Source organism: Macaca mulatta, chromosome 7 (assembly GCF_049350105.2).
Source record: "Macaca mulatta isolate MMU2019108-1 chromosome 7, T2T-MMU8v2.0, whole genome shotgun sequence".
In the NCBI taxonomy this organism is placed as follows: Eukaryota; Metazoa; Chordata; class Mammalia; order Primates; family Cercopithecidae; genus Macaca; species Macaca mulatta.
The window spans coordinates 30,861,733-30,877,156 of NC_133412.1; the positions used below are offsets into that span (position 1 = coordinate 30,861,733).

The 15,424-nt window shown below is 35.7% G+C and overlaps 1 protein-coding gene across 2 annotated transcripts in view; it reads right to left on the reverse strand.

Moving 5' to 3' along the window:
• The window catches only part of WDR72 (WD repeat domain 72), a 236,314-nt gene that overhangs the window by 61,042 nt on the left and 159,848 nt on the right, over positions 1-15,424 (reverse strand). For both annotated transcript variants that reach the window (XM_015142281.3, XM_077938706.1), the window contains exon 18: positions 13,901-14,096. In XM_015142281.3, coding sequence (XP_014997767.3) covers positions 13,901-14,096 — 196 coding nt within the window. The remainder of the gene's footprint in view (positions 1-13,900; positions 14,097-15,424) is intronic.

Genomic DNA, 15,424 nt, shown 5'->3' on the forward strand with positions numbered 1-15,424 from the left:
AACAATAAAAGGAATCTAGTCATTGGTAAAATTTAGAAAGTTCTGTACTTTACATAGGAGATGGAAGATAGAAGTTACTGATGAACCTTAGCACTAATTTTCTGATATTTTGCAAATTTTCAATTATTGCTGTGTAGAAGATCCCATATGAAGATGACAAAATGCTAACTCACTTCGCAGACCAGCAATTATTTTGAAATACCTTTCTGCTATTATGCAACAACATGTACGGAGATAGCACACAGCTCTTATCTCTGGCAATAAGAAATGGAAAATTTTGGAGCTTGCGATCTAAAATTGTACGTTATATTAGAAAAACTCCATAAAGATTTACTTGACTTTTTCCATGTCTAGATTTGAGAAAAGGAATTACTAATTTTGAATTACTGCTATACATTAAAATAATAGATTAAAACGTTTAAAATTTATAATTATGGCTTGTGAATTTGAGAAGACGAGGATTGGGCAAGGAAGACAGGGAAAGTGTGACTATATTCAATGCAACTCTGAAGGGAAATCTGCCAATTGTAATATATAAAGTGACTTATGATGCCTTCACCCTCTTCATACAGTTGTTATAACTGGAGCATCTAAGTGCTTTGTACCATTAGTCACTCCTGTATTGCAGTTTCATTCTTACATTTTGTAGTACCTTTTATACTTGTGATTTATGCCTACAGAATAACTAGGAAAACCATATATGTTTTACATACAGATTCCAGAAAGAGACAGAACTTGGCTAAGTAAAGTTATTTTTTAAATCCAGTTCTGTAATGGTGTTACAGGACACGTGGTTTTCCAGTAAAACCTACTCCTGTAGTTTCACTTTCCCTGCATAGACCTCTTCCCGGGCCGTACTGCTTTCTTAAGCTATATCATGGTGGAATCTTATCCTTCATAATGTTTTGGAGAAAGCTGAGGGTGGCGCCTGCACAATTTGATTTGGTGTAAAAATACACACCAAATCTGATTTCTGTTACATTAAGGCATTCTCTGACAAAATATACAGAACAAGAAATGAAGTGAATTGTGTTTTAGAAAAATCTTATGAGCTTGTTTCCCCGAATACCTGACCACTAATTTTAAAAAATGAATCAAAAACCCACTTTAATTGAATATTTAATAGATGATTTAATGGTCAAGTTAAGATACATTTTAACTGCTAAATATAAAAATGATTTGTGTTTGCTTACTGGAAATATTTGTAATATAAGCCAACATATATAATAAACTAATATTTAAAGCAAATTTACTACGAAGAAATGAAATGACTATTTTCAATTTATAAACATTGTACATTCATCAAACTATATTTTTGACTAATAGTTGGCTTTTATAATATGAATATCATAACAGTGGATTGCCATTAACAGTAGAAATAGTTTAACTGATTTTTTAAAAGGGCAATATATTTTACTTTAAAATGAACCACTGGAAATATAAAAATGGCAATATTCTCCTATGGAAAGGCCCAAATGTAGCTAGAGTAAAATATATCACTTTTTATAAATAAACGAGTTTATTGTCTTGTAAATTCCATCCTCTACATAATGCCTCATGTACTAGGGTGATGTACAGAAAAGAATCTGGGGTTGGCAAATAGGATGGAGCATGTAATCCAGTCTAGTGCCATTCTCCAACAAGTTATTTAATCAGAGTAAAGCTAGACAAGTGTAGTGTACCTCAGTGTTCCTCCCAATAAAGTGGGCCAAGAATTACTTCATTTGATATATGAAAAAATAAACAAAAAGACATGCTAAAATGTTTTGAAAAGTAACATGTTGTATAAGTAGAAAAGGCATGCTAATCATTTGAAAATAACTCATCTAATTTGTTTTAGTATCTAAGAATAATGGTAGAATAGATATTTCAGGTTTCTGAAATTGCTGTTTCTTCACAGTACATTTTGAATAAACTTTACTTAATTTGGAAAGTTTGAAATATGAAGTCCCTAAGGAAATTCTGAAAACTCCTTTGCATTCCTCAACGTTAAACACAAATACATTATGGTGTCTGATGTTACCACCACCTGGAGATTCCCTGATATTTTTACCATGGGGGGGAAAAAGGTGTATTAAAACATTTCTTTTACTTCTAGCATTATAGGAATCCCAGGCATAGGGCAATAAATACGTTACTGATATCCACAGGTGAGCAGGCAATTCTGTCCTGTGTTACAGGTACTTTGTCATTACCTTCTGAAACACTGTTTCACAGTGCAGGGTATGTTATATAAAAAATAAATGATGCTGCCAAATTTTAGCGGTTTCAAAGAAACATAAGTCAATGGCATAAGGGAAGTAGGTGACGTAATGACTCTAGAATTAAGTAGATGGCTTGAAGAGATGGATCATGAAGCTTAACCTTTGAAATTATTCATTGAATATTAATATAAACACATGGAAAAACACACTTCTAAGATGCTTTGCTAAAATTCTATTTATTAAATCAAAATTTTTTAAATGACAAAGAGAGATAATATATCCTATTCCTGGAAAACGTCTAAGAACAAACATCTAATAATCTGGTCTTACTTAATGTTTCAGTTAAGGGTATTTGTAGAGCAGGAGGTTAATAATGCCTAAACAATTACACGAAAAAAGGAAAGGGAAAAATTGACAATGAAACCCAAACTTGTCAATAAATGGTAAATTATTACAGATGAATCAAAGGAGATGAAAAATCAGACCAAATATTAATTTATACAAATTGGAAAAGATTTAAAAACTGATTCAAAGAGGATGGGCAATTGAGACAACGACCAAACAAAGAAAGACAAATAACCTCAAATTGACTTGAAGAATCACAGCAACTCAGAAGGTGTTACTAATGAGATCTGAACTTTGATGATCCTAATAGGCATTTGGTGTTGTTTGGTCTAAAAGCGAGGAGGCAAGCTTTCTCTCCCCTATGTAATGTGAACAAAATTTCTTTCTCCATATAGGACATGGAGCACTAATGGTTCATCTAAATAAGCTACATTTATGAAGGCAGAAAAAAAATTATAAGACAATTTAAAAAATTAAGAAAAATAAATACTGCTCTCCAAATAAAACACTAAACAGAAAGATACTCCAACAAAATTTGGACACAGGGTTGCTTTCTACCTTCTGCTTTTATCAGTTTCTGCTTTGCACTGAAAGTGTCTTGCATCTCTTAAGATAATTTTAATGTCTCTCTCTCTTTCAGAAAAAGGTTCCACAGCAGAACCTGTTCATTCCAGGTATCTCACCTTCTGAACCCAGCTTGGAGTATCCCCATTCCCATGTCCTGCCCGCGCCAAAATCACCCCATCTCCTGACCATGCCATACTGCCCTGCGTTGGTATCTGTCTCCATGTTATTCCCTTTGCCTCAGATGCCCTTCTTGCATGAAGCCCTTTCCAACTAGTGTCAGTTGGGTCTCCCCAGAAGCAGATGTGAGATGAAATTAGAAATGCAAACGTTTATTGGGAAGTAACACCCATGAAAGAAAAAGGGCAAAAGTAGGATTATGTACATTGTGACCTTTAATATCTCATTCACATCCCGTAGAAATCATTTACTCTTCTTCTAAAAGTGCCTACATCCCCCACTTCTCTCCTATGAAAAAGGATATATAAGTTTTTAAATCTCATTGGGTGTATTAGTCTATTTTCACAGTGTTATAAAGAAATACCCAAGACTGGGTAATTTATAAAGGAGAGAGGTTTAGTTGACTCACAGTTCTGCAAGGCTGGGGAGGCCTCAGGAAACTCACAATCATGGCAGAAAGTGAAGTGGAAGCAGGCACCTTCTTCACAAGGCAGCAGGAGAGAGAGGTGCAAGCAGGGGAAATGCCAAATGCTTATAAAACCATTAGATCTCATGACAACTCCCTCACCATCATGAGAACAGCATGGAGGAAACCACCCCTGTGATCCAATCACCTCCCTCTCTTTACATGTGGAGATTACAGGTCCCTCCCTCTACACATGGGGATTACAATTAGAGATGAGATTTGGGTGGGGACACAGAGCCAAACCAAATAATTGAGCTATTGGGTACTCACTTTCCTGTGATGCCCTCATGCATATAATAAATTGGTATGCCTTTTCTCCTATTAACTTGTCTACTGTCTGTCTATTTCAGCAGACTTACTTATCAAAGCTCCAGAGAGTATAGAGAAGTTTCTCTTACCCTTCAGGCTCCATCAGTCTAACAGAAACTCTAAAGCAAAGAATGCCTGTGAAAAGAGGTCAACATGGGCCAGAAACGGCGAGGCTCTGTTATCACCATCTTGCTCAGCCATTGTCCCAAGAAGAGTGTGGCCTCTGCTCCAATGCTGGGTCAGATGTTGAAGGCACTAACAATTGGAAGCTGTCAGATAGCCATATTCCTCACATCTGGGAAAGGAGTCCTCTCTTGAAGAGGGATTTTAGCAGTACATCTCTTCATGTCTGCCACACAATTATCCTCTAACACACATGTGAATGTCTATTCCTATGTGAAGCCTCTAAAATTCATTCCCAGGCAGTTGGTGGCTCTCTACGCCTTTACCGCAATGTGAATGTTAATTTCTCATACCACACTGTGTCCTCACTATTTTTACAGTTTTCTCTCTGCCTTTTGGAAGGTAGAAACCACATCATGGTCTTCTCAGATTTCCAGTACATAGCTTGGGAAACATAGTACCTAATAAAATATATTCAAAAGAGGGAGTGATTTGATGGCTGGACTTACCAGCTGTGTAACAGACCAGACTGGTTGATCCAGAGATACTAAGGGATATACCTCATGTATGTGAAAGTGAAAGGTATTAGGAAGTTCTCAAAAACTAATTTCAATGTACTTTAAATACTAACGAACTATTGGACTTTAAGGATAACATGTATCAAAAATTAGCATGTTGTAAGCCAAAGTTTTGAAATTATGTTCCCAATCATAAATCTAATCACAATCATAAGCAGATTACATGAACCTATCTGTGGATCTCTTTCCATCCATTATTCTCACTTCCAGTTTTCTCTTTCAATTTACAGACTGGGAAACGGTCCATCTAATTTTAAGATTCTAAGATGTACTGTGTTTATTCTGTATTGTAAAATAATAATTTAATTTCAGTTGTAAATTTTATAGTTTTCTTTGATGACCTTTTTAGGCAAGGCTTAACAGTTCAGTAACATATACTCTTCATTTAATCAGCCAACAATGTTTACTCTCTGCTAGGCCCAAAGCTAAGCTGTGAGGACATAAAGATGAAAGTGAATGAATAGGGTAAGAAGCCCTCTTTCTAATGGTGGAGACAGAATAGCAGATGATTCACTACATGGACTGGGGAGTGCTATAATACCTAAAGGGTACACAAGGGAAAAAGAAAACATGGGAGAGAAAGAAAAGGAACTTCTTGAGTCAGTGTGAGTTACTCTTTTGGTTTCATCTCCTTCTGAACTTTTAAAGGGAAGTAGGACAGAAACAAAGTCCTTAAGAATGTCTAGAATCCCTCTAGAATCCCTTTCTCTAATGCAGTTCTCAGTAGGGTTGGTACTGCCCCCTAGGGGGAGGCTTTGGAAACTGCCAAAGTGAGGCACTGGGTTTCTCAATGATTGTAGAGACACTTATTGGCATTTGGTAGTCAGGCACCAGAGACGCCAGATGGCCTGCAATGCTTAGGAACGCCTTTCACAGTGAATAATTGTCCTGCTTGGTTTTCAAATATTCCACTGATCATTCATGAAAAGAAAAGCTTTGTGTGTAATTTCCCAAGTCCAGAACATAACTTTCTTTTACATATAACCCTGGAGGAATCTTTCAAGGCTTTTAATATACCTTGAATTTTCTAAGAAGGCCACTACCCTGTATACTAAGGAATGGCCACATTTTGCTACTACTGTCCAAAATTTTGCAAAGAAAATCTATTTTAGATACCCACATCACTGACAGAACCACCACACACACAGACATCTGCATCAATAGCAGTGGTCTTATGTATACCACAGCATGTTATATAACACTATGTTACTATATCTTTTAGTGTAGTCATGCCCAGGATTTTGCACATAATACTTTACTATAAGTTACTTACTATTTTTTTTCCTTTAAATGTTCTATAAATGACGTATGTAGGTAGGTTATATTGCTTATGAATGTTATTTTAAGATTATCGAGGAAGCATTACAAAATATTGGCTAGGACTGAGAGCATTGAGATCCACTACAATTACTTTTTCTAAAATTTCAAGACTGACCTCATTCTAATGAGAAGAAACATGTGAGGCTGGAAGTTTATATAGACCATGTTCTTATGCATATTCAACTACCAAGGAGCATTTTTACATTATCCCTAGATTGGCAGGGCTGCCTGGCTGGAGGACAGATATTCTGCACAGATAGACATAAAGGGCTCATGCTCATCTGCAGCAGGTAAAAGAGAGAACTAACAACTCTTCTTTGAACTGTCTTCATATCTTGTAGCTTATTCTCATGGGGTTGAAAATGAAATACTCTGCCTTGGTTTTTGCCTTCAAATACTTGTCAGCATTAATTTTTCCTGGTGGTTCTCTAGACAGATAAATTGCTCTTGAACAAAGTAGATAAATTTGAGGCAATGCCCCTGGATTAACACTTTAGAAGAAAACCATCATCCTTATAATCATCATTTCCATTCTCTTTTTAGTACAGACTATTAACATATTATTTAGCATTTCTTTCATTCTGTCTTGGACCAGAGTTCTTTGACAGATGTCTGTCATTGTCATTTATTACACATCCACTCACTCAGGCAACAAACATTTAATGAACACCCATCATGCACCATGTGGTCCACTTGCTGCTGGGAGCACAAGATTAGTAAGTTCCAACTTTTGCCCTCAAGGAGTTCACAGAGTTGGGAAAGAAAGGCAAATAAATAAGCAATTAGAATTCCAGGTAATATACAGTATTTTAGAAGGTTATAAAAGGAGTGTAGAAAGTAATATAAATGAAAATGTCAGCACCTAACATTGAACCTTAGACATAGTAAGTGCTAAAAAAGAAATGTTTTGAAGTTATTCAAACTGTTCCAAGGCTGAAAATTGGGCAGGTAAATTGAAGAGTTAAAATGGAAGGATAAGGCTCCAGCTAGCAAGATAATTGACATTCTGATGGGAATGGGATATTCCAAGGGCGTTGGGACAAATGAATAATTTTTCCTTCAGCCAACATTTCTCTAGCAATTGCCACATACTAGATACTGTGCTATCTGCTGAGAATACAAAACTCTCTAAATCACTTGTTTTTCTCTAAAGGAATTTAATCCCTCTATTTACCAAACCTGTCTTTAGAACTATGAATACATATCCATATTGGCTGACAGAATTGCATTTGATGGAGGAACTAATGTCACACAAATTCCCAGGCTCAGAAGTAGAATGAATCATTAGTGGAGGCTAACCCAGGCCAGCCAGGTTTCAAAGACGGCTCTGTGTCAGCAGCATGAGGGCTATTGGTTACAAGAGATCAGGAATGAGCCAGAAGTCCATAGGGAGATGATGAGTTAGAACACAATATGTGAATCTAAATACTGAGGAAACAATGTTTGAGGCAGTGGCTCCTTAGAAACTTCTGTGGATAAACTGTAACCGAATAAGGAGTGAGGCAAGTTTCAGGCAAGGCTCAGGCCTCTAAAAATATCAAACTGAAATCAGATCATGACAGAGTGAGCAGTCAAGAGTGAACTAACTATCACTAACAGAGTCTTCTGGAGGGTTACAAACCAGATTCATTCATATGTCTATTTTTTAATTTTTTGTGAGCTTGCTGTGTATACATCTCATGGTCCTAGGATGGTGACTCTCAGATAACACAAATTTCAGTGTGTGTTCAAGACTTTGTTTGGATGCTAAAGAACAGCAATCGGCTGGTTTTCCTCCACTACCTCTTCTCTTACTAATTAGGAATTGGCTGAATCTTCAGTACAAACTATCTCACTTTCCATCCATTCATCCATTCACTCAATAAACACTTATTATCAGCTTTGAGGTAAGAGACCATTTTAGGTGATGGAAGGAAAAAAGATAAATAGACCTGATCCCTGTCCTTGAAGGGTCAGTGTCGGGAGGCCAGCCTCAGCTTCGGAGAACGATAGTGCAAAACACATTGATTTCAGTGACAGAATCTAGATCACTTTTTCTTTGTCAATAATTTAAATGGGTATGCAGACAATAATCAATAAAGTGGTGGCTGCACGACGGTTACCAAAGAAATATTTAACTCAATTCCTCAATCCGACTATCTCCGGGAAGAGCCGGGTTGGCATTCTGACTGCTCATGAGGAAAAAAGATGATGAAATACTCCAGTTTTTCATATGCCAAGATGAAAATCATCAATCTCAATCTCCGTGGAAGATGAAACTACTTTTAGAAAAGAGCAGTGAACTCTTATCAGTCTTTCTAAGGTGATGCGATCTTTAAGATGATACAGAGAGGGCAGAAAGAGTAAAGAAGTTCAGAAGAATTTATATGGGCAAAAGGGAAATGATGAAATTTCTCTCTCAATTTTATAAGGTGCTAAAAATAAGACAGGATATATATTAAACCCAAATGACTACAATGCTTTTTGAAAGATATATACCTTCTGATGTAGCATAAGTTAAGTTTGGCAATGCCATTTACATCTTGTTTTCTCAAGCTTGCATTATTCCTATTATCTTTAAATCATGGTTTCTTGACAGAGAACTGTCAAGCATCTTGTCTATTTTCTGGTGATTAGTTTAGTTAAAAACTATAAAATAAAATCTATAGGTTACCTAAACAGGTACACTTGAAACTGAACACGCCAAGGATTCCTTTTGTGGATTCAACCTTCCATTATATCTTTAGCACACCTAGAATACCATATGTAACAACGTACCACCCAACATGGGGGCCAAGTCACGACACCACAGTCAGTCATGTATCACTGTGCTTTGCCCCTAAACCACAAGTAATGTGATCCCATTACAATTTGTGCCACTAGTGTGCTTAAAAGATTTCCCATACCACACTAGAGAGAAAGCCCCAGACCTCACTATCACATACAAGGCCTTCTATGATGTGTCCTCCATTACTTCTCTGCTCCTTGATTACACGTACCACACAGGCCCTTCCTAAATGACTTCTGTGGCCATAAAGAAGAACTCACTTAGTCTGGAGATCTTAAGAGTAAATGGAAAAAAGATGCGCTTGCTCCAAAAAATGGCAGTCAGGGAAGAGTTTCCCTCTAGGGTAGTCACAAAGCCTTTCCACAAGTAGATATCCTTCTGGAAAATTCAGCAGGCCAAGAAAGCCTGCCCTGGGCCCGTACTTCTGCAGGGCAGGATCACCAAAATGTTTCTGTTGAATGGATTTTTACTGTCTTGATTTACAATAAATGCGTGGTTTTATTTAAACAAAAAACACATTTTTATTATTTAATTTTCTATATAAGTCTTTGAAAATGATACATGCAATAAAGATTATTTGCAATACCCATATTTGATGCATCATTTTCAAACCACATGGTTTAGCATGAAATTTAAATTCAGCCAATAATTCCAAGATGACAGTTTTATCTACAAAGCCTCCATTTCTAGTTCAACCAATTTATTTAATGGAACAATTTAGAGCACTTGTTTAAACTGATCCAAATAACATTCAAAAGAAAGTAAAGGGAAATAACTTTCAAATGCAATTTAATAATAGAAACGATTGCTGTTTTTAAAGCAATGAATCTAAGCCTCAAATGTGTTAATTGTACAAGTTCTTATTAAAGAGATTCAAGGAAGATAGCAATGTAATCATTATAAAAACATAAACTTAGATAAAATCTGCCATTTTTCCATAAAACACAGATACACAAATATTAAGACCACAAATAAAATACATGCTGTGAAGTGTAACAGGAGAAAACACTGAAAAATAAGACAAAATTATAGGTTTAAATATACATTATGCTTTAACTCTCACTTCATTGGATTTCCATTGCTTTCTAGACACATTCCCTACAAATATTTCCAGACACCTGGTGATTTTCTTTATTATGAGGGTTGAGATGGCAATAATTAAGTACTCTGCATTTCCTTTGGCAAAAGAAAGCATGATTTATGAGAAAAGAATAAAAATCTAAGAAAAACACTTAACAAATTACTCAATTTTTATATCAAACTGATTCAGGATAAATTTCTTCCATGTTGCAAGTATGGAAAATGTAGCTTACTGGATAACAGCACGGTATTTTAAGAGAATATCTGGGTTTTCTTCCCTGTTTTTAGTAATTTTGTGTCTGTAGGCAAGACACATAACCTCTCTTAAGTCTTAGTTTATTCATTTTGCAAAGGGGGTAGTAATAGGAAGTATGTCTCAAAGAGTAAGATGTATACCACCGGTGGCATTTAAGACAGCTGGTGTGGCAACGTGGGCAGATTGCTGGAGCTCAGGAGTTTGAGACCAGCCTGAGTAACATGGTGAAACCCCATCTCTACAAAAAATGCAAAAATTAGCTAGGTGTGGTGGTACACATCTGTAGTCTCAGCTACTTAGGAGGCAGAGGTGGGAGGATCACCTGAGCTGGGAAGACTGAGGTTGCAGTGAGCCAAGATCACACCATTGTACTCTAGCCTGGGTGACAGAGTGAGGCACTGTGTTGAAAAGGAAAAAAAAAAAAAGAAAGATAGCTGGTGTGGTGATAAACTTATTTTTAAAAATGTATCTCAACACAATTTTAATGTGTATGATAAAAATATAAAATTCGTATATAAAATAAAAAAATAAGTAATTTCTCAGGACAAACCTAGCTAGCATGATGGGAATCTCTCTTTCTCAGAGTATAGTTCTTTTCAGTTGTACTTTGAAATTTCACTTCAATGAACACGAACATTTTAAAAACGGTAAAGAACATTTTAAAAACTAAATGTCAGAAGAAGGGTCTTAGGGTTCATGTGGATTGTGTCAGAATTAAAGGAAATGGTGAGCTACATTTCATAAGGTACTCAGCAAAGCATTGGAATATATTAAAAACTCAGTGACTTATTGCTGCCATATTACTATAATCCTAATAAATCAAATATACTCCATTTAGCATAAAAGAAGTTTGAGTATCTGTGTATAGCAAAACCATCATCTTTTACTTTCCAAATGATTTATAAATAATATGTACCACCAAGAAACCAAGAAAGAATAAAAGAAATGAAGAAACAAGGGGAGGACAAATAAGCAAAGAGCTGATGCAATTAAATGACATATACAATTTGCCATAATAATATTTTGCAAAATGACATACGTTGCAATGATTAGGCTAAGTAAATCTGCCTATGAAATTTGAGGAATTACTACACACCCAGTGAATAGCACCTATATAATCATATTACATTTTGTCTCAGGACATTAGAAATAAAGAAAACAGTTTTCTGGTTATGTTTTCTAGAAATTCTATCAACCAGCCTGGGCAACACGGTGACATCCCATCTGTACTAAAAATAAAAATTTTAAAAAACCCCAAAAAACTAGCTTATAATGGTGGTGCTTGCCTGTAGTCCCAGCTACTCAAGAAGCTGATGCAGGAGGATCATTTTAGCCCAGGAGGTGGAAGTTGCAGTGAGCTATGATCATGTCACTGCACTCCAGACTGGGCGACAGAGCCTGCCTCAAAAAAAAAAAAAAAAAAAAAAATCCTATCTAAGGCAGTACATACCACTAAAAAGAAAATCTAAAAACATTTCCTGTAATTTTACTAAGTTCTTGTGAATAGCGTTTTTTAAAATAAGCATTTTCACAAAAAGAAAAGGGCAATATTAATATGAAATATAATACTACTTGGATAGTTCTCTCTTCAATGTATTTTATGTGTCTCCCATTTAATTGCAATTGTAGTTAACATTTTCCTGCAGATAATTATTTCTGAAAATAATATATGCCCAGCATTTTGTGAATATGTTTTGTTCCTTTAAACAAAGTATTCTAAATTTCATCCACCAACACATAAAGTGGCTGTAATATTCTGGTGTTCTAATTCTTATCACAAATTAACCACAAATTTTCTTTTACCATAGGCAAAGAAAGGACTATTTAATAATTAATTGAAAGAGAATTAATACCACACTTTAATCCAAATGTCTTTAGTCATAGTAAGACTAAATTCTCTACTATCAACAGTTCTTTCTCTAAAGATGTAGTCCGGCCATGTTGCCCAGGCTGGACTCAAACTCCTAGGTTCAAACCATTCTCCCAACTCAGCCTCCCAAGTAGCTGGGACTGCAGGCACCTGGCTAGTATCCTTATCCTGTAAGAATGTACTGGGGACAGAATTGGGCACAATCTGGTGAAATCTCAAATATGAGTAACCCAAGTGACAGAAAAATTCACCTAAAGTTTCACTTTGATGGCTGACCAACAGTTTCTTACCTGGAAAATGGGGCTCTGGGCCAATGAATAAGGTAGGCTCTCAAGATTAGGGAGAAAATTCAGAAATGACATCTACTGAGAGTTAACACACAATGAACAAATAACACTGGTTGTCTTGGGAGAGATGGAGGAAACCTATCAATGACACTACGGATGGCCTTCCATATGTATCAAAAACGCAAATGTAGTCACTCAAAATTAATTAAAAAGCAATTTTTCTACTTCTTGCTTAAAATATGTAATACAACTATAATTATGTGGTATGATGAAACAGGAGCTTTTTTACAGAGGTGAATTTACCAGATCACTAAAACTAATTTTTGGAAACAAACATGCAAATGACTTAAAATAACCATCTGGCTTTATCAAATTATTAATTGAATTTACCATAATCAGCAACTGTCCTGGCATTAAAACATATTCTACCTGTTTTGATCTCTGGCCTTCGTTAAATATGCCTTTTCATTTCTCTCTACATAACACTCTCTAATCAGTAATCTCATAAAAACAATGAGAAGAAATCATTAAGTATTTCCAAGAATGACACCCATTTTAAGATTTAACATTTTATATTTAGTAACATTGTTCCTAGTCCTGAATAAATTAAAAGAAAACCCTTTGTGAGAGATAAAAGAAGTACTTAACAATTTGACCGCCTGTAATATGTAAATTTATAACATGTTTTCCTGACAAAAACACACGTTTAATCACATGATCAATTAGCGTATTCATCAAAAGCTTACAATAAAGTTGAAAATTAAAGTTGTACTTTTTTTTTACAGTTTTTAATTTTTTTCAAGTAACAGCTAACAGTATGATAAAAATCATAGACCATTTTACAACATAAATTTAGACTCACTTGTTGGCCCTAAACCATAAACGTTATCATTAGGAAGTGACAGTGATGAAGTTTGTTATAAAATCAAATGATCCAACTCTAAAAATAGTTTAATTTTTATATGATACTTCTGTTGCCCAGAAAAGGAAAATTGGCACATGACTTTTATCGAGGTACAAAGTAAAAGCAAATTTCCCCATTATGGTTACAGTATTCCTGTAATATATATCCTATTAAGCTATTGTTGTTAATTCTGCTTTCGCTTTTAATTGCTTAACTTCAAAACACTGTTATAAATAATACAAGCTGTTCTTCTAGCAAATATTTATTATTATAATAGGATCCAGAAGTTCTTTAAACATTTGACAATTACAAGAGGAAATCGATAGCGGAATAGGTCAGAAACAGGGCACTTGGCTCAGTTCTTGCAGAAATGATATACTGTGAACTTATATTTTCAACACTCTCTAAGTAGCAATGCTCCTCAAGTTATGATGGTGTTACTTCTGGATAAACTTATCCTATGACCTTTTCAACTTACAATGGGTTTATCCGGATATAACCCCATCATAAGTCAAGGAGACGAGTGAATGTCTATCACTTTTGCACCATAATATAATCGAAAATCGTTAAGTTGCACCACCATAAGTTGGAGACTCTATAGTAGAAAAGTTTTGTTGAAAGAGTATGCCAATAAATTTTGTACTTACTTTGCAGAGGCAAAGTGTTTCTAATACACTGTAACTCCAGTTCCTCTGTCCATTCCAGCTTTGGCAGCATCTGCTTCATCTCACAGTTACCATTCTCTGCCATGGACACTGGTTGACTATTGACTGGTATCTTTCCCAAACACTTCATGTGTTGTTGAACTTCCGCCAAGAGAACAGCTTGTATTGCTTCAGTTACCTGTAAGGTATTTTTTTAAGTGAATTATTTTTAGTATTATTACAAATGCTTAGGTATGTTGCAAAAAATCCAAAGCCCAGAATTTAAATTTGAACAGGTTTCCATAAACAATAACTTTTCATTCTTCTAGCATTAGCATCCACAACAACTGAAATGTACGTAGCAACAACTGGCACCCAGACTTTCACGCTGTTCTTTTTTTTTTTTTTCCTTTGGCAATGCAAGAGATTCTAAAAGGATACTTGAGGGGCATTTTTTTAAAGTCCAGAATGTCAAACATTACACTATGGGACAAAGAGGAGTTTTCAATTATTTTTCCTATTTTCGTTTCCACCAGAAGATAAAGAAAATTCATTTGAATTTATCCTATGGCTCTTAAAGACATGGTTAGATCCTCAAACTATGTATAGCTCCAAAGCATTATTTAAACAAAACACTGCATTTAAACTATGCTTTACACAGAAAATTAAAGAAATGACTTTAATAACAAATCTCACTAAATTTTGTGTATACCTATGTGGTTTTACATATATTAAGGTATTGCAAGGCACGTCTTCCAATTGCTGTGTGTGCCCAGTCAAGGACCTATGGTTCGAAGGAGGGGGAAAGGAACACTTGCCACAGAACATCCAACCAAATTCTTCATTTTTAAAATGAAGAATCTGGGGCATGACACCTCAAGGTTACATAGACTTGGTGGACAGACCTTCTGATCCCTGATTCTGTCTTTCAAAGTACATGTCCACTCAAGATTCTATATCCTCTACCTTCAGTGCAAAGCTAGTGACAGTTTCCTAGACCTCTTCCTGGTAAAAGATGAGGTAAGGTCTAGCAGTTAGGTATAGCCAAAAGAAGGCCAGGAGCTGAATTAGGGAGAGAAAAGAACGGACATGGTTGATATAGACAAACCAGGTACACCTTCTCATTACCCTTCTCCAGCCAATAGTTAAACATTTCATATAGCTACATCCAAGTGCTTTTCATATAGCCACATCCCAGTGCCATAGCATATATATTTTCCCCTCAGAAGTCTGTCCTCTGTCAAGCTGACTCATGTTCCACAATTGCCACTGTCCTCCTCCATTACTCCCGGTCTACCCATAGGCACGTCTAGAGCTAGGGATATGGGACAACACCGAGAGTGGTGACCTAGAGATGCTTTGGTCAAAAACTGAACATGTATTTATGTAAATATGTATTCCATCTCTTTTGCATGTAATGATAGCATGTGAGACCTTCAGGTTCCAGGGACATCCAAGGAGCTTATTATGATGGCAGATACTTGCTGAATTCCTGGGACAGAGAAGATGGCCTCTGACTTTTAAATA